Source organism: Mytilus californianus, unplaced genomic scaffold (assembly GCF_021869535.1).
Source record: "Mytilus californianus isolate M0D057914Y unplaced genomic scaffold, xbMytCali1.0.p SCAF_13, whole genome shotgun sequence".
NCBI classification, from domain to species: domain Eukaryota; kingdom Metazoa; phylum Mollusca; class Bivalvia; order Mytilida; family Mytilidae; genus Mytilus; species Mytilus californianus.
Genome location: NW_026262615.1, coordinates 18,366,175 through 18,387,770, shown reverse-complemented (window position 1 = coordinate 18,387,770; position 21,596 = coordinate 18,366,175). Strand labels below are relative to the sequence as shown.

General features: G+C 30.6%; 1 protein-coding gene across 17 annotated transcripts in view; it reads right to left on the bottom strand.

Annotated features, from left to right (window-relative positions):
* Positions 1 to 21,596, bottom strand: part of LOC127723307 (doublecortin domain-containing protein 2-like) — a 130,239-nt gene that overhangs the window by 51,105 nt on the left and 57,538 nt on the right. For 16 of the 17 annotated variants that reach the window (XM_052229865.1, XM_052229876.1, XM_052229877.1 and 13 more), the window contains exons 3-5: positions 9,710 to 9,792; positions 2,872 to 3,006; positions 923 to 1,081 (exon numbers count right to left, since the gene is read on the bottom strand). In XM_052229865.1, coding sequence (XP_052085825.1) covers positions 923 to 1,081; positions 2,872 to 3,006; positions 9,710 to 9,792 — 377 coding nt within the window. Of the gene's footprint in view, positions 1 to 922; positions 1,082 to 2,871; positions 3,007 to 3,056; positions 3,192 to 9,709; positions 9,793 to 21,596 lie in introns of all 17 variants that reach the window. The other variant, XM_052229862.1, reaches the window with a different exon arrangement.

Genomic DNA, 21,596 nt, shown 5'->3' with positions numbered 1-21,596 from the left:
CATATAATAATTGTATACTTTTACTTTTTAGTCAACACTGTATTTCCTTAAACTGTTAATTTTCATCACAATATATAGGCCAATTCTATTTATCCTGCAATCAGCCAACTATTGTACAAATAACAGGTACACAAATAAATATTTGCTTTATTTGTACTTGTACAAATAAAGTCGCCTGTTACCCCTCTTCCATGTTGAGCAAGCGGTAATGTGGATATTTCTTTTTGCGTACCAGTTCATCTTGGGGTCCTCTTCGCGGTCCGCATTTAAACTATGTCGTTCTCTTTGAAAAATTAGAGACAATGATTAGATTTTAACAACTAAACTAAACTAAACTAAATTTCAGGATAAAAACAATATATGTACTTTGTCGGAAAATATAAAATTTATTTGTACTCGCTGCGAAACAGGAGAAAAGCTCGGCGAGCCTCGCTTTTCGTCCTGTTTCTAAAGCTCATACAAATAAATTGTATACTTTCCGACAATGTACATATATTGTATATTTATATTGCTAGACAAAATATACAAAAATTGAAAGTTTGACTCAGGTAACTTCAACTTTAAAGGAATAAAATTAATTTTTACACCATCAAATCACAAATAGATAGAGGCTTATCTTCACAGTGCTGTTATTCCTATTTTTAATGCAATACTTGTAAAATTTTAAACAAATCGAATACATGATTTGTACCAGGAACCGTTTGAAAGGTTGAAATGTTGATGAAGTCAAACTGCCCGATTGTAAATGTAGATTCAAGCTATATTACCAATAAGGTTGGTTTCAAAACATTTAATCTCAGCAGCTCCCCCCTAATCCCCCCCCCCTCACACACACACACACGAAAAAAATATTCTGTAAATTATTTACCAGTTGCAAGAAAATTGATAACTATAATAATGGTTCTTTAAAAACTTGACTTACTGTTTGTCTCTAGGTGATAATGGAACAATAATATTTTTACGCCCATGAGGTTCGTATCTACCCGGCTTGAATGTGTGATAAGAATTTTTGGCTACATAGAGTCCTCCAGTTTCTAATTGGTTTACATCTGTTACAACATGGCCCTCTAAATCACAAATCCTAAAAAGAAATAAGATAAAAATGAACCATGTCCTGATCTTATTTTCTCATTCCATGTATGGTAAACCACGAAATCTTGATCAGAACCCGAATGAGGCATATGTTTTAAAAAAGTTCGCATCATAATGAAACATGTGCAGGGTTTTCAATTAGGATTTTTGTAAGAAATGTTATTGCTATATTGTTCATTATTGAAGTCTCCATTAAAAAATAGAACAAGGAAATGACATCAAATTAAGATATAATTTTTAAACTTTTGCTATAAAATGATATCTTGGCTGAGTTGACACAGCATTTTACAACTTGTTGCATCTTTAGCCTCCTCAGTTTTGATAACGATGAATCCAAGACTCATGAATTTGCCTTAGTGAGACCACTGATGTGAAGTTGATGTGACCAAAATTAAATGATTAATTTCCTTACAACAAAACTTTAACCTGATATGGGACAGTAGGACTGATCTCCCCACTTCTTGCTTGGTTGTCATTTGGTTGCCCTCTCATTGACATATACCTTGCATCTCTAAGAACTCAAGTGTTTCAGAATGGTAAGCTAAGTAGTTCGTGTTCCACAAGAGGCACCCATAGTGCTCCTCAACATTTGGTTACAATACGAGAAAAAGTGAAAGTTAAGCCAAAAATATAAAGGTATTTGGAACCAGTAGGTAAACAAAACATAACATTTATGAATATTCAGTATCTCCCCCAAAGAGGCGTGGCTAGTGAATCAGCTTTATTCATAAAGTGCAACCTGAAAAATCAATGATACAAATTGCTTGCTATAAAATCTGATGTGCATTATATGATATATAATAGTGAATATTTTATGCAACTTTGTGGATGTAGCAAAGAAAGTATGATCCCTACATGGGCTGATTACATACATGTATATTTTACCCTTAAATTCTTTTCAGAGCTAACATCTAGCACTCTCTGATATAACAACTCCCATCTAAGTCAGCACTGAAATGACCCTTTGACATTAATTCTTTGAGTCCCCTGTTTCCTCCTTAAACAAACTAATATTTCAGACACAAGATTCTATAAATCAGAAACTATAAAAGTAAGAAACAAACAATGTAAGAAATACATCGAATAAAAAATAACTCAATAACTTAATTTGGGTAATTCCATAACCTAAAGACCTTAATTTGGGTAATTCCATAACAGAAACTAACATTTAAAAATTACAAAAAATGTTCACAAATCAAAAATAATTGTAGATTTGTGCTTACTTTTGTTTTGCCTAAGATAAACAGATAGAAATGGGAAGAAAAAAACAAGATCTACATCATTTTAATTTCAAAAAACCAAAATGAATGAATTTCTATTCGACATTCTAACATGCCTGTCAAATTTTCACTTAGCTGATAATAATATCGAGGAGAAATTTGACCCAAAATACCTTTAATTTTGAAAGATCTCAGGAGGAAAGCTCTAAAACTGTAAAGAGTCACACCTCATAATTTAACCAGACAGAAATACAGTAACTGACCACAGTACAAGTTTTTACAACATGTTTTCTGTTCAACAATATCAAATTATCCTGTGAACCTTCCAGATATTGATCAAAGCATGTGTACAAAAGAAAAAGCTCAGCAGAAAATTGAAAGTCACATCTAGATATATAAACTGTTTTCTCACAAAAAATTTGATACTTTTTTTTTAGAAAAAAAAGCATAAATACAAATTTTGAAAACAGAATCAATTTTGGTACTGAAAACAGTTTATAAAGCCCACAAACCTATGGTAATATTACAACACGGAAAGCTCCAACTTTTCTGTACTTACTGGTCTACCCGATACTGATGTTTCTCTCTAATGGCTTCATGAACAACCTTTATTGCCTCAGTCATATTTTCCAACTGTCTATAAGACAAACCAACAGTTGTTGGCTTATCAATATCCTGCCCATTTACAAAAACTCTGAAATTAACAAGTTTATGAATGATAATGTCTGCCCCATTGATACTCACTCGTCACACCGGTAGTTTAAACTATCTGCAACTTTTTCTGCTATGGCTTTAGCTGTCTCGTGAAACGAATGCTGCTGGTGTGGCAAAAGGCAAACCTTAATTGCACTTTCTGTAAAGCGCCCATTTACTACGATACTGAAAGAAAAGAAATTAATCACATTTGTTAGTGGGTGAACTCAAGGACAATTAGAGAGAATGTTTCACAAAGGTTTTAAAAATTCAGACCCAACCAAAGGAATATTATCCTGTTTGTGGGACTAGACACAGGCCAAAATCCAGATATTTTATAGAAAGGAGAGTTCTGGTGGGTTTCACATGGTAAAAGAAATTTTTGTAGATTTATATGACATTGTGATGTTTAAAACATTTCATAATAAAGTAATAGGTAAAACTTTATGGACAGGACCCCTCCCTTTCAACCTGAGTAACATATTCTTTACATTTCTTTTTTAAATTATATTAAGTTAAAACAATTATGTCTATTATCAAACAGTTAATGAAGATCTAATATCAACTGTCAAAATTACACTAAAAAATTAAAGAAACTTAAGTTAAAAGTGTATTGTCTTTTAGTTTCCCCCCTTTTTTTTAGGGAATTTTGTTGTTGTTGGGAAAAATGAAAATAAATCAAAGCGATAGAAGCTATCTGTATTCCATAACAAAATTTTATAACTTTTGTTTGTATAATATCTTCATCTTTATCTCCATAAATATATCGTTATTTGTAAAGCCAATTGCTAGATAAACTGACTATTTTTTTAGTTTCAAAAATTTTTTTACCAAAATTTCTAAATAGTTTCACTCTATATTTCTGTAATAAAACATGCAAATAACATGCAATAATGTTTAATAACATGCAATGAATGGCATATGTAACTATCCAAAGTAATGTTTTCATGCAACATGCAAAATGCCAAATAAAATAGATCTGAATGTTCTAGGTTTGAATGTTATGCAGAACTATGCATCATACCATATATTCTTATTTTTATATGATTAGTTAATTAAAATATTAATCTATAAGCTTTTAATTTCTACAGATCTTAAATTTCTACAGAAAGTCATTTCCGAGAGAACAAACTTTGCTCTAAAATCATAAATTGACATAGTTATTCCCCTTTATGGAAAGTAGTACTGGTTACCTGCAATGAGCAATGGTAAAAAGCAGATATCCCTGTTTATTTTCATTTAATAGGCGAATTATACAAATTTCTTAACTAATTAACTTCTCTTTAATACAGTATACTTTTAAATGAATTTGATTATAAACTTGAAAATATTTGTATATTCTTTTCATTTATATAATTCTTGGCATTGCTCTTTATTGCAGGGAACCAGCATTACTTGCCATGAAGGGGAATAACACCTATCAAGCTATACATCAAAAGTCAAATTCCAGATTTCTGAAACCACTTTCTGTAAATTAATTCCTACTATTACAATTTATTCTATTTCCTATAGCAATGATAAACACATGATATTTAGCTGAATTAATGAATGAGTCCTTGCACACCCAAGCTTTTGTAAAGTTTGTTATATATGTTATTTTTTCTGACCAAAAAATGTTAATAGTGAAAATTTTTATTTTTCTTGTTATCTCATGATCATTTTAATCAATTGAGTTTTTACCCAAAATTTATTTATTATTAAATCTTTTACACTCCCATCTTAGTTCCTTTTATCTCATATCTTTTTTGGTGATTCTTAGGAAGTAAAAAAAAGACAATAAGATTCCTAATTGAACATCCCTTATACATCTTCTATTTTGTCTAAAATAAATAAGTGCCATTACATGTTAAAATCATATGATTTGCAAACTAATTGCTTTAAAAATGTGAACTGATGAAAAAAGTTTTTTTTTTAATTTGGGGCTGTTTTCAACAGATAATGTATAAATAAATTGAAAATCTGAAAACACATTGCTTGTTTCTTTATCAAACTTATGGATAGAAAGTAATGTCTATGAATTTTTCATAAGGAATGTATGGGAAAAACCGAATGTTTGAAAAATATACTAAATAAAACATTAATCTTCTATTCTGAGCATTTTACTGTTCTGGGCCATTTCCCCATTTGAAAGGTGGCTTCTTGTTATAAACCTGATAAAAAGGGGGTTTCAATCTTATTATAAAAATTTCAGTTATAAAGAAATTTCCTTGTATTTGCATGACAGACAGCAAAGGTTTTGAGAACCCTCGGGCCTCCCCCATGAAAACAGGAAACACCATTAAAAGTGAGATTCAGATTGGAGTTTGACAATTAATCAGAACATTACCCCCCTCCCTCAGAGAAAAATTCCTTGCTACAGGCCTGATGCCACTGCATCAATTTTTGCCACTGGGCATTTTGTCACACCAACAATCCATTTAAGTCTGTCCCCTTTCCTCCATCTATATAAAGTTAGATAATATAACTTCTTGGACAGTCCAGTAGGATTTCAGGAACAGGAGTTTGTGGTTTTTGTGGATACTTGCCTCAGAAATGAAAACTTTAAGGATCTTAACTGACTAACAGCAACAATATTTGACACTAAAAAGTCAAACTTATGAACAAACTCATTACATGTAAAGATAGTTTTAAATGAAGAAGATATTAGTAAACATATATTCCTGGCCTTGAAACAATATGGTAGTAAAATTATTATTTAAATTCTAATTAAATTTTTTGCTTTTTATATTAAAATCCTTTGGCTTTTTAATAATGAAAGATCTAAAATGATTTAAATAAATAACTTATTAATAATACTATAACCATATGTTTTGCTGGGCATTGAACATCTATTATTAAATATTTCAAAGAACATTTCACACTGAATATTTGTTCTACATAACCCAAACGTGACTCTTTCTTTAAATCTGTGCCAATTTTATATAAAAATATTTAATAGAGGTCAATCTTTAATTATATTTCCAACTCTAGTAAATAGTTAAATGATTGAGCTTCTTTTAATGATTTGCACTTTATTATAAATCCTTAAATTAGGTAATGCTTCGAAATTCTCTACCATTATAAATATGGCTTTAGATCTATTTAAGTGTATGGGTAGGTCAAAAGGGGAAATGGCTTTGGAATACCACTTTTAATTTCCAAACGTTGCATACAATTCTAAATGAATAAGTCCTTTACTCATTCTTTGGCAGACTTTGGAAAACAATCTCAACCCATGAACTTTATCTTAACTCATATTTTGGAAGATTTTTTATAACAACCACCACCCATTCAGTTTATCTTGACTTGTACTTTGGCAGTTCTTCCATAACCACCACCATTCATGAAATTGTTCTTTGCCCATTCTTTGACAGATTTTGACCACCCATTTACTTTTCACAACCAATCATACAAAATTTTTTCATAAACTCATGCATCATAAATCAGGGGTGAAACTAACAACATTCTAATGACTTAAAGACCTAGACTAAGTGAGTGAGGTCAAAGGGGAATCTACATAGTGTAAAGGTCAAACAGACATTTACATAGGGTAAGTAATATATTTGGTAGTTCATGTTTAAAAAAAATCAATGGAAGAATGAGGACTCAAAAAGATGAATAAAAATCCCATTTTCTTAATTTTTGATTACTTTGATAAACACAAATGATTCCGGACTTTATATTAAAAGCTTAAAACATGCATGTACTTTATTCATGTTCATGTTCATGGTATTCAATTAGCAGACTTTTTTCCCAAATTTATTTTATGATTTAACCAATATGTGTGAAATATTCTTTTTGAACAAATGTTATAATGGTCCAATGCAGCCTCTGAAAATCTGTAATGATTCTAGCTAGCTTCTAAAATGAAAACAAATCTAAATAAATGATAAGTTAGATAAAATAAAGCATATATGTATGATAGACTAGGCACATAACCTTATAAATATATATATAAAGCTGAAAAATGATGTTAAGCATTACAAAAACAACTAAAAATAGCTTTAAAACATAAAATTTGCTACAAATTAATTATATTTTAGAACATAAAATTTGCTTGAATATGAATTATATAAATTTAAAAGCTCAATCAATATGCATCACAGTTTATTAAACTTCCTAGAAACACAAATCTGCTATGAAATGGAGACACTTAAAATGAAATGAAAGGAAAATTTTATAACAACTAACGAGCCAGATTGCATGGAATTGCAATAGCAAATATATGGGGAATATGTCCATGGGACACATATAATGCCCCCCGCTTGCATATAATGTTATAAAGGGACATAACTGAAGAACGGTAAAAGAGACGCTACCCAAACTTGTACATGTACTTGATCTGAGTTTTTGGTAATAAGCATTGTGTATAAGTTTCATAACATTTGGTTGAGGCAAATTTAAGTAAGAGAACCGAAACGAAAAATTCAGCATTTTTTTCATTTGTAAAGGAGCATAACTCTAGAACGGTAGAAGTGATGCCATCAAAATTTAAACTTGATCTGCATTTTGTGGTAATAAGCATTGTGTATAAGTTTCATAACATTTGGTTGAGGCAAACTAAAGTTAGAGAACGGAAACCAATTCTTGGACGTACATACGTACGTACAGACGAACAAGGGTAAAACTTAATGCCCCCTCCGCTACGACGGGGGCATACAAAAATATGCAGTGAAAAATTTGAGATGACAAAATTGCCTATTTTGTAAGGTTACCAAGGTAACAGAATAATGATATATCATCATATATTATTAACATGATTAAGATTGGTTGCATTTTGCATTATTCAGTCTTATACTAATGATATAACTTAACCACATGTATTGAATCATGGATTTAAGGCATTTCTAAAACCCAAAAAATGAACTCTTTTCAGTCCTTATGTCATGATTAACAATTGAACTGTTTATGTCTTTACATAAGATTATACACAAATAATTTATATTATTGGTTCACACTAACTATAAGGAGACTAATTCTAAAAGAGAAAAGTCGTTAGTGAGATAAATCTCTAGGGTGACTAAAATATGAAAAACATTACTTTCATAAACACTGATAAATCATTTTGTAGAGGGACAATTTCATTGAACTTTTGAGAGAGCAAACATTCCCATGGCAAAATACTAATAAAGAACAGCGAACTTTAAATATATAGATGACAGGTCTTCAGAAGATGGAATTCAAAATTTAATGAAAAACAAATGTGAAAACTTGAAATTTCCAAATACGTGTATATCTATCAATGAATAGTTCGAAAACACTTCAAAATTCTTTTAAAAAACATAGATAAGATCACTAGAAATTTAAGTTTAATATGTTTTATGTCAACTACCCTCTTAGCTTGTAAAAGTGTATTAAAATATAAAATGTTTTAGGAATTGAAAAAATTTTGAACTTTTTGTTCTGTTTTTGAAAAGGATATTTTAGTTAGTAACTGAAATTTTTCTAATTATTGAAAACTTTAAAATCGACTACCATGGTTTATTTTCAAAAATAGAAATTTAATCATCTAAGAGACTAAGATAAACCAAATTGTTACAATACTAACATATCTTTGAGTCATATAAGTGTTCAGTTTAGACAAATATCATTGCATTAACACATTTAATGACTTCAAAGTGGCACTAAATACAAATATTTTGATCTATCTTAAAGTTTAATAAACTTTTGCCTTATCATATTTTAAAATTCTAAACATCCACTTTTGATCCTTAATCTCTCCGTCATATAATTTTAAGAACCTGTCATAATTGTTTTGGACCTTGAGTCGCTCTGATTTTTGAAATGCCAAACTGATTCATTAAATAATATATTTTAATGATATAAAAATGTCATATTCTTTTGAACAAATATGATTGTATTGTTTACAAACTCAGTTGTCAAGACGACAACGTAAATTACATGTTGTAATGCAATCATTATACCATCAGAAACAAGAGGCATAATCTAAAAATCCATATAAGTATGTATGCTTAAAGATTTCTTGAGAATCTTATGTGGGACTTAAGGAATTTGTTTTTGATAAAATTTGAACCCTACTGTGTAAATCATTAGAAAAGAATATTTGGTTAGGACAATAAACTTAGTCCTGAACAGGAAAGGTTTGTAACCTGCAAATAACCGAAATTAAAGATCAGGAATAGAATTTTGTTTTAAATTCAGAAATACTTCTTCTAAGTTTCTTAAAGTTACTTAATAACTCATTGAAAAAAAAAAAAAAAAAAAAATTCTTTATTGAATTTTATAGGCAAAGTATTAAACAAATAATTTAAATACTAATGAACCAATAGGTTGACACCTCCCCCCCCCCCCCCCCCACCCCCAAAAAAAAAAAAAAACAACAAAAAAATAAAAACAAAAAAGACCGATCTTGCCAGTGTTGGCTTAAGATTATTCAATTGTTGTGTTTAGATGTATTAAAAACAAAAAATGACATGACACAATTTCTAACTGTATAATTATTAATGGACTACATGTACTAATTATTCAATGAAGTACAAACATTACTCTGAAGAAGTTCTGTAGCTGACATTAAACATTCATGGATTAATTAATTAAGAAAATGTTTAATTAAAGAACATGCAAGTACTTTTAAAATAATAATAACATTGTAACCAAAAACAATAACTCCTAGCCAACTATGCATGCTTTGAAATAGAACTGAAAACTAACCATCTACCGTTCATCATACAGTCAATGATTTATCCCAATTTAAATATACATACTCAATTGCTTTACCCTGAGTTGGAATTTGGGATATTTTGCCGGTAACATTCTCTAAATGTTTATTGTGGTGTGCTGGTATAAGCTGAAAAAGAAAAAAAAATTAAGCAATACAAAGAAAAATATTGTGTGCTTTCTCATTTCAGGTCTTTCATATATTGCTATGCAGTATGGGTTTTTCTCATTGTTGAAAGATGTATGGTGACCTATAGTTGCTAACTTCTACATCATCTGATCTCTGGTGAAGAGTTTTCTCAATGGCAATCATACCACATCTTCTAATTTTATATTTTACATGATCTTATGTCAAAAGGAATAATATAAATTATGTAAGTTTGTCCCAACACCTGATATATACAGGTGACTTTTTAATTCACAGTAAATTGTTTCATTTTCGGTCAGTACCAGTTGCAAAACTCACAAAAGTGTATCGAGAAAAAATTCTACCATAAGATCAGAACAATTTAGCCTAACTTATAATAAAAGCAGCTAGGGGGCACCACAAACTCATCTTGACTTTTTCCTTTGAGGAGGAGGTGCAAATCTTTAACGATAAGATGTTTTTGGCAAAGAGTTACATTCTTGACAACAGTTTCTGTTTCTCTAGAGACAGTAAGTTTGGTTCATGAATATTTTACTAATTATATAAAAATAATACAAAATATTGAATACAAATTGGGTCTACTTCTGCCTGGTTAAATCTGTGCCTATGAGCTTGTAATATATATGTTCCTGTTAACATGCTGCTTTTTGTAATTGCTTTTCTGATGTCTGAGACAGATAAAGAAACTGTAAAAACTACAAGCGCTTTCAAATGGGAAAGTTGAATGCATATTGTTATTTCAAAAACATTATTATAATTGCCCCCTTTTCACAACAAGTAATCATACTTGTAAATGTTTTATAACATCAGATTGTTGTAAAATTTTCATCAAAGAAACCTTACATTTCTAAAAAAACAGTTAAACATGTACGGTTTTACAATTTAATACAAAGTTAAAATGGACTTTAATGAGGTGTATTACATTAACGACAAATTTGTAATAGTTAATCTGATTATATTATTCTTTGAACGTGTGCCAATGTAGGAGGTATTCTGTGACAACATAGATGGATTAATATAAACATGTTATACAGTTTTGACAAACCAGTTATTGCTAGTATGGAATAAATAGTTTAAATTTTCTACATTGTGTAATCTTTTCTTCCAAACAAATTTAATAAAAATCTTACATACATGTACTAGTATATCGGTTTAGCCCAAAACATGAGCACATCTATGCATAAAAGAACTGCGTTTTGTGTTAATAAGCATTGTGTATAAGTTTCATAACATTTGGTTGAGGTAAAACTTAAGTTAGAGAACGGAAACTAAAAATTTAGCAATTTTTCCATTTATAAAGGGGCATAACTCTAGAACGGTTAAAGTGACGCCACCAAAATTCAAACTTGATCTGTGTTTTGTGGTAATAAGCATTGTGTATAAGTTTCATAACATTTGGTTGAGGCAAACTCAAGATAAAAAACGGAAACCAATTTTGGGATGTACCGACGGACGGACAAGGGTAAAACTTAATGCCCCTCCGCTATGGGGGGGGGGGGGGGGGCATAAAAAGTCTGTGGATACCAGTTTATCCATTTGTAGCATGTTATTTAGTTTTCCAAAAACCTTTTAAAATACATGATAGTACGAGTCCTTTGTCATTTGGTGAAGATTGACCTCTACATTTCTTTTTTGTTTTATTTTGTTACTGGGTTGCTGTCTAACTGACTATATATATATAGATCCTATACTTGTATTTCTATTTTTATAAATGTTCTTATCATTTTATACTCAAAGCTGTACATGTTCTTGGTGTATATTTTTCATGTTAGCCAGGAATCATGGCTCACATGAAAAATAAAGAAATACCCAGTATATTTTTTTATTATTTAAAAAAATTATTTTCAAGCTAGTTAGTTGGTTGCAGTAACCTACTTTTTTGTACTATCTACTAGATATACTGAATGCTATACTGTGAAGCATAAAATAATCACCTTCTTCATTTATTCTTGCACAAAAGACGTTTACATCAGATTTTTCAGATTTTTCAATATTGTATATTCAAGGTTGTATATACACATGTTATCCAGTACGTTTTTATCGTTTTTTATCGTTATAAGGAAATAGATTTTCACACAATGCAAATTGACCTATTCAATATACCTGTATGATTATACATAGATGTCAACATTGCAGTCAAAGATTTAAGTGTATTAAGAAGATTGATCATCAAGTCGGAATTATAAAATGATCAATTCCTATATAAATGTCATAACAAATTCTAATCTGAACATACACGCTGTTCTGATAATGGAAACATATACAGGATCAATGTAAAAAAGTTCTCTTCAAGGATTAAAATTCCAATTCAAAAAAAATATATAGATTTCCACTCACACTGAATATGTCTTGTCTGTCTTATAGCCAAGTATTGCATGAATAGTATGATATCTGGGTTTCAGTTAAAATACCTAACAAACTATTCAGTAACTCGACTTCCAAGAAACAACTTAAGTTGACATTAGAATTTTATGAGTTACATAATTGTAGTCAGAGAAAAACAAAGAATACTATGACCACAAAGATAAAAGAAAAACAAGGAAAAAGAATTAAGTGTATTAAGAAGATTGATCGACAAGTCTGAGTAATAAAATGATCAATTTCTATGTCATAACAATTCTAATCTGAACATACACACTCTTTTGATAGTAGAGACATATACAGGATCAATGTAAAAAAGTTTTCTTCAAGGGTTTAAATTCCAATTAAAAAAAAATATATAGATTTCCACTCACACTGAATATGTTTTGTCTGTCTTATAGCCAAGTATTGCATGAATAGTATGATATCTGGGTTACAGTTAAAATACCTAACAAACTATTCAGTAGCTCGACTTCCAAGAAACAACTTAAGTTGAAATCAGAACTTTACAAGTTTTAACTTTTTAAGTTATGAGTTACATAATTGTAGTCAGAGAAAAACAAAGATACCATGACCATAAAGATAAAAGAAAAACAAGGAAAAAGTCATTCAATTGTTGTTACAAAGATAACTCAAGGCTGAGCAAAGCAGCGAAGCATTACCAAAGTTATGGCAACATATGAAAGAAAGAGATATGGGATATAATTCACCTATGAGACTGAACAAAAACATTTAGAGGTTAACACAAAATTCATATAACAGACAATTAAGTTTCTATACAATATGCCCAGCTCTAAACAACCAGAACCTGACCTCAGTGTAGTACAGTTAAATTTCTTAGATCACAACCCTAAACGACTAGAACCTGACCTCAGTGTTGTACAGTTAAATTTCTTAGATCACAACCCTAAACAACTAGAACCTGACCTCAGTGTTGTACAATTTCTTAGATCACAACCCTAAACGACTAGAACCTGACCTCAGTGTTGTAGAGTTTCTTAGATCACAACCCTAAACAACTAGCTAGAACCTGACCTCAAGTGTTGTACAATTTCTTAGATCACAACCCTAAACAACTAGCTAGAACCTGACCTCAAGTGTTGTACAATTTCTTAGATCACAACCCTAAACGACTAGAACCTGACCTCAGTGTTGTACAGTTTCTTAGATCACATTCCTAAACGACTAGAACCTGACCTCTGTACAGTTAGGTTTCTTAGATCACAATCCTAAACAACTAGAACCTGACCTCAGTGTTGTACAGTTTCTTAGATCACAACCCTAAACGACTAGAACCTGACTTCAGTGTTGTACAGTTTCTTAGATCACAACCCTAAACGACTAGAACCTGACCTCAGTGTTGTACAGTTTCTTAGATCACAACCTTGAACGACTAGAACCTGACCTGAGTGCTGTACAGTTAAATTTCTTAGATCACAACCCTAAACGACTAGAACCTGACCTCAGTGTTGTACAGTTAAATTTCTTAGATCACAACCCTAAACAACTAGAACCTGACCTCAGTGTTGTACAGTTTCTTAGATCACAACCTTGAACGACTAGAACCTGACCTGAGTGCTGTACAGTTAAGTTTCTTAGATCACAACCCTAAACGACTAGAACCTGACCTCAGTGTTGTACAGTTAAATTTCTTAGATCACAACCCTAAACAACTAGAACCTGACCTCAGTGTTGTACAGTTAAATTTCTAAAATCACAACCCTAAACGACTAGAACCTGACCTCAGTGTTGTACAGTTTCTTAGATCACAACCCTAAACGACTAGAACCTGACCTCAGTGTTGTACAGTTTCTTAGATCACAACCCTTCCTCTTTTGATCGTCATCTATGAATGTTTATGATCTTTATCAAATAAAACCAAATCACTGCTGTCTCCTGTCAACACTCATTAAAAAAACAATGCAGTGTTTTTTTTTCCTTTAAAGTTGAGATGTTACATTTTTATATCACTTTTCATCAATGAAAACTCTTAATAACCAGAATCGAATAAAATTCCAAGAATTTTATAACTGTGTAAAAAACTCTTACGCCTTTATAACTTAACAAAATCATAAAACTCTTCTGCACCCAGGACAAATATAATAAAATGTTTAATGAAGTTTTGGAAAACAAACAGGAAGCTTAGCCAACCATTAACCGAGAAACAATACGGTATCATGAGGTTTTAACCGTGTCTTTGAAAAAAAATCAATAAAAACCCAGGTAACTTTACACAACCTATTAACATCGTCTGCAGGATCCAATTAATCTTGGAAGAAAATTGGCTTCAATTAACAGTCGGCTTTCGCTTAACACGTTCTGCGGTAATTTGACGTACATGACAAATATTCTATAATTCACTGATGCCCATTGATAGCAATAAACAATTAGAGTTACATATAATCAATACACATTAATCTGGACACTAATTAAATGTAATCCTAATATGTCTGGATACTAATTAAATAAAGATGTGAACATTGATTAGATATATTACTGAAGAGAAAATGGACGAAACTCATGAGAGATTTTTTTATTCTGTCCACTCAGAATTCATTTGCTCATTCATAAAAGACAATGCATCCACAGGCATTAAGTATGTTATTTTTTTACCTATATACCTTTATCAATGCCAGTAAATGTATCTGTTAAATTGTCTTACATCCACAGGCATTATTGAGTCTGTGATTTTTTTTTACCTATATACCATTATCAATGCCAGTAAATGAATCTGTTTAAATTGCCTTACAAATGTTTTTTTAATGGCCGATTTTAGGATTTTAAACTTTGGTGTCGAGCATTCCTGATATATATTTTTGAAGAACCTTGTGTGCAAAATATCATACATTAAATTATTCTTATGCCCCACTTATGAAAGTAATAAATTATGTTTTTTGGTCTGTGCATCATATGGAATTGACAAACAGACAAAAATTGACCATTGCTGCAATGTTCCATTCGTCCGTTTGTCAATCCAATATTAAGTTAAAGCTTTCGTCTTCCTATATAAATCCTTTTAATGGCTACCATATCCAACCAGAATAATTTTTTTATCTTTGAGACCCAGGGTGGTCTTTCTTTTATATTTAGGACCAAAAGATAAACAACAATATTACCGATTCCACTTCTAATCTTAAAAAACATTTTAGCAACAGACATGACACAACATTAATTTAAAAATATGTATTATGTCCAACGGTATCTATAAACTTGTATTAGCAATTCTTTAATAAATACTTCAAATCAACATGATCAAAAGTAACAGCTAAGTCAACATTCTTTACTTTTGAAAATTAAAATCTTTAAAATCTTTGCGTGTAAATTTCATACTTATAAGGTCCTTAATGTATGTCCAGGGTCAGATTTAATTGAAAAATGCAATTATTTGACATGTCAATTAGAAATAGTCCATGCCTTTTGAAAACGATTTACTTTAACAACATTCGACTTGAATTACTTAAAGTCTTGTAAGGTGAAGTTGTATTTCTCGTCAAACAATTTAATTTAATAAACAACTAGACTTTCACAAATTTTAAAACTTTATTGAATACTATAAAGGTGTTAAATGATCAGAGACCCAGTTTTTATTATCTTAAATTATTTGCAAGTGACAGTTGCCAGATTTAAATGAAGTTATAAACATCAACTTTTATGTGAAATTTTTCTTAATTTCTTTTTAAATCTCATATATATTATAGAATAAATTTTTGGTTAAAACTAAAATTTGTAACATTTACAAATTGCATAACCTTTAAAGCTATATATAATTATAGTTAAACCTGCCAGAGGAACAACATCAAAATTACTAAAAAGAGGTGTGTCATTTGTGCTTCCTTTAGTTTATTAATACTTAAACATTTTTCCTTTGATCTCAATCAATATTTTCTCAGCATCCCTCTTACTTACACCATATTCTAAAGATCCAAAGTTCTACTAAATAAACCAAGGTTCATGAAGCCTATCATTTTCATATCCTTACTGATAGCAATTAACTGTTGGTTGCATTGCAATGCAGGTACATTTAGGGCAATAAGTGCAAAAAATTTAAGAAACACCTATAATTTCATTTCATGTATGATCATTAGAATCCCTAATTTTGATTGGCAGATAATAATCGAGAGGCATTCCAAATTATATTTTATTTCCCAATCGAACTGAAATATTGATGACTGCACTTGCTTCCCATGACAATGTGACAACAATGCACAGAAAAACAAACATTAAGCTTGATGTACATTTGTAACTCATGGTTGTAGCGTAATATGTAAGTTTAAGAATTGAATGCTCTAATAAAAATAGTTTTACAGAATTGAAAAAGAGTGATCAGTGTTCTACTCAGAAATTTCTTATAACATCCTGGTAAACAGGAAATAATGATATACCATCTTGTTTCTAGAAACTATAGCATCACATTCATAACATGGTAAGATGGTATGATACTAAACCCCTAACGGGAGGGATTGTGCTTGATTCTCATACAATGAAGACATAATCTTTCAATCAGTTTGATTGAGGTCTTGAGCTGGCATGTCAGTAACTGCTAGTAGTCCTTTGTTAATTTATGTATCATTGTCATTTTGCTTAGTTTCTTTCGTTATCTATTCTGACATCGGACTCAGACATCTTTTAAACTGAATTTTACTGTGTGTATTGCTGTGTGTTTGTTTATTCTACCTTGGCTAGAGGTATAGGGGGTCAGGGTTGAGATCTCACAAAACATGTTTAACCCCGAGTTTAGTGTGACGTCCATTTTCATTGAACTAGTACACATTTTTGTTTAGAAGCCAGCTGAAGCCTACCTCCTGGAGCGGGATTTTCTCGCTGTGTTGAAGACCCATTGGTGGCCATGGGCTATTTTCTGCTCTTTGGTCGGGTTGTTGTCTCTTTGACACATTCCCCATTTCCATTCTCAATTTTACTATTTATATGAAAATAATTTCAGATAGTATCACATTCTAGCAATATAGCATCACATTACCATGATGCTAAAAGGCCCTGGGGAGAAATCTGGTGATCATGTGCAAATTTTGAATACTAAGCGCTCCCACATACATGTATACATGTATATACATGTACATACATTTATGTCCTTGTCAGATATTGAAAATTGGAAGTATAAAAAGTTGAAGAGGTACTGTATTTTTGTGAAAATTGCAACAGATTTGCATTGAATTTTGTTCATTTATTAACAATTGTAATAATAAATGCACACATAAATTTCGAAATTAACACCAAACTCATTGTATTAATTAATTCAAGACTTGCTTTAAACCTAGAAAAGAAAACATCTAGATTTTTTTATGTTAAAAGTCCTGATGTAAAAATGGGTTAAATTTTTCCAAATCAAATAGGAAAATAAAAATATCTTGCTTATAGTTGGAAGACTGTATAATGCTGAAAGCTTGATGTCTTCAGTGTGATATATATGGTTGCTGTGTGTCATAGATGTAAATATTTTTACAACACCTTTGCTTTTATTTAAATCTAGATTCTGACCCTTTGAGGATCAAGATGTAACATTCTTAAATTTTCTCTGGAAACATCTAGATTTTTTTTCCAGATCAAAAGGGTTAATTAAGTTATGATATCCCTCTTTTAATTTTTTTGCCATTTGTTTGTCTTTTATGGTTGTTAAGACTCCAAAGCCCCTCAAGTTTGTTTGCTTTAAACATGGAATGTCAAATTTACCCCGCTTTTCCCAATGTAAATATACCTAACACTTCAGTATGGCACACCAAGCTAGAATTGTAAGATAATTTATTATCTATCCTGATATATACAGTAATAACTTAATTCGTAAGTAAAGCACTTCAATTACAATAAAGAAAATTGCAAGTACATGTCGACAACTGTGTACACTGTACGATTGGACTTCAACAACCTGAGACAGCGGGGGTTACAATAGCGACAAAAATAATTGAGGTCGTGCCCTTGTTCATTTTGCTAAGGAGTTTTCAACGGTAAAGCGATACCTATGATTATCCAACTGGCAACATACTGAAAACTGAACTCTCGTATGAGAACATACAGTGAAATTTCACTACTAATTTTAAACTGCTAAAATTGAACCAATCAAAATATGTTATCAAAAGTGGACTGGTGTAAGCAGGCTTCACTGTATGTTAAGTGAAAGTTTGACCAACTTTTGTCAATATGTGTTGAGCCAAGGTTTCAAGTTGTAATAAAAGTTAGATTTAAAAGCTTAGTCTCAAGACTTTCATGAATCCAAGAGGATTTTCATGTTAAGGTGTGATAAGTGAATCAAATAAATAGAATTTATAAAATTTCTGTGTTCTCAAGCTAGGATCTAGTCAAAATCTTATTACGGGGTAAAACAACCAAGTGTAAATTTTTAAAACTCTGATACTGTACATGTATTCAAAACTTTTTTTAAACAGCCTGAAGAATAAAAAATGTTAAGTAGCCCACCACAAAATTAAGGAACAGAGAGGTATATGTTCTGTACCATGCTTACTTCCACTATGGATCAACTAACCATCTTATTATAATTCATTCATCACCTAAATCTAACGTGATTGTAGTGATTACATATACTTCAAAAGAAAGAAATATTGGATATACAAAAAAGTCAAAGTACAAATTACACTGTGGCCAAAAGAAAAAAGACAGGCAATATTCCACACAAAACTATAAAGAAAACATCAAAAAATTAAATGACTATTCAAATACCATTGCATGATTTAGAAAAGTTTCCATTTCCACTTATGGCCAAAAATTGAACATAAAATGAATTGTACTTTGAAGGATCACTATTCACAATAATGTGCAATCTATAGAGTTATGAGTATTCATTTTGGAATCTCTATGGCATTGTTTGAGATTAATATTCAGACCAAGAATTTTTACTTAAGCAAATCTCATTGTTTTGCTGTTTGTCAAACAAGCGATTGTCAAACATGTCTATTATATAAAATGGAAATTCTAGATGCCAAAACCTACTGACAAAATAAATGGCAGACGAGTATTACCTCCGGTGGCTAATACAGAATTACACATTGCAAATATAATTCATGTTACTATATAATTTACACTGTTATACACTCTAAGGTTGTCAAGGTCTACGTAGAAACACTGCCACCCGGTGTGGGTCACCTTAATAGCACACGCTTTGTAGATATATAAATTTGTTTTTATTAAAAATGTGATCAAAATGATAAATTACTCTTGTATTACTTTTAAAATGTCAACTGTATGCAAGGAAAATTGTCTTAACTGTCACCTTTAGGCTCTTATTACATTTAAAGTTCGGTTATTTGAAAGGGATATCCAACCATGAACGTGATGAAATGGGTTTGAACAGTATATAAATATAAAAAAAGATTAGTTTTTATTGTGATGGAATGTCTTCTTCGCTAATGGGTACATTTTTGTGTTTCAATTATGAAAGGAAATGGAATGACATATTTCTGTATAAAGGATATGCACTTACACTTAAGCTTATCTTTACAATATACCAAGCTCTAATACGTCCCAAGTCTATAAAAATCGTGATTAAATTTAATAGAAATGATCAAAGATCTACAATCAGCACCTAGTACTACTCCAACTAATAAATACAAAATTCGATTTTTCTAAAAGATTGGATATGAGTAGGCATTCATATTTTCCCGCAAAAACAATCTTCCATGCAGAGTTACCGGTCCTTGCCGGGATTGTCGCAAAATGTTCTTGAGATATTCTTCCGCATGCTTTACCATATCAATGATTTTTTACTTATATATATATATATCTAATGACAAAACATTTTCATATTATTAATTTATGTTCTAAACAAAAATATTGTTATAAGTATTCTTTGAAGAGATGTATTTATAACAAACGATAACGAATGTTATTTTGCACTCGTTAATATCTAAGTATTTATCATGTTTATAGATCGATTACAAACCCAAAACGAAAGTTACGTAATGGAAATCTAGGCGATAGCAATACATCGGAATGCCCTCACGATCATCGCGATGTAAAAACACTAAGATACCACTGACAAGGTTCCTAAATTGGGACAGGGATTTTCTTTACATTTGTCTTGTACATGTGTAACCTCTAATTCACTTTCCAATTAATCTGTCCAACAATAGTTACATATACTATCCCTTTTTCAACAGGCAGTCTATATTTCCAGCCTTTGAATCCACTGACACTTCACAGGATTTTTTGTTAAATGATGTTAAATTTGTTCACTGTCTGACAAGTATGAAATATTTGCCACAGGACATTTAGCAAACATGGTATGCTTAAATTTATATTTTTCCTGATTTTAGGGGGGCTGCTTAATGGGCACTATCCAACCTGAACCCACCCCTGGTTTAAGTCTTAGTTTATATAAACTTAATATGAAACGAACGTTTTCATATAAATCTGTGATTTTTTTTGGCTTGTATAGAGCATAAGCTAAATGTACTCAAGGTACTATTTTTTGGGGTACATTTGAATATATATGCAGCAATTAGTTGAACAGCATACGCCTGAATAACTTTTGAAGCAAATATGTGGAATGCTTTTTTTTTTTTCATTCTCTCATTTCAAAAATGATAAGTTTTTGCTTAATCATGTTAGTTATATGAGACCAAAGTCTGACTTTCTATTATTAATTATCTTTATCTTTACATCATCCTGATCATAATTTTTAGTTTAATAACTACAAAAAAAACTTAACTGACTTTTAATAAAAATATGAATTTAAAAATTACAATTATCTTTTTTTTTAATCTTGCACTGAAGTACAACCCAATTTTTGACATTGTATCCAAAAGGTTTTGAACCCACGTTGCTATTAAAATGTCTAAGTAACGTCAAATATTATATTTTCTTTAGAAAAAAAAGTATACATTTCAATCACTGGACAAAAGTTTATAATGACAAAATAATTACTTATCATTTTATCAAATATATACTTTAAAGTTCTTGTAGTTATAATAAAAATTGATCTGCACAATGCGGTCGTAATACACACCATTGAAATATTGAGAACATGACAACGAGATTTCATTTAAACTTTAACACTTGAACAGCCAGGTGAAAGAAAACATATATTAATATTACATTAGAACCCCTCCGAATAAACTTGAATTTCTATCAATTTCTAATTGAAACGGACACAATATCAATACTTATTGTACGTCAATGTCAACTGGTTTTAGAAGTTATATATGATTAAAACTACATGATATATCTCAGTTTTTAATAACTGTATAAATATAATTTTCATACTTTGTTTAGTAATGAACTATAAATACATCTTTGCCATCAACGAAAATTTTCTGGAATAGTGGTTGATGTGTTGCCCAGGGTAATTTAAGACAATGAGACAGCAATCCAATGCAAAAATTAATTACAATATTGACCAGTGTCGAAACCACATTGCAAAATAAAAAGTAGGCTGTATTATTGCACATTTAAGTGCC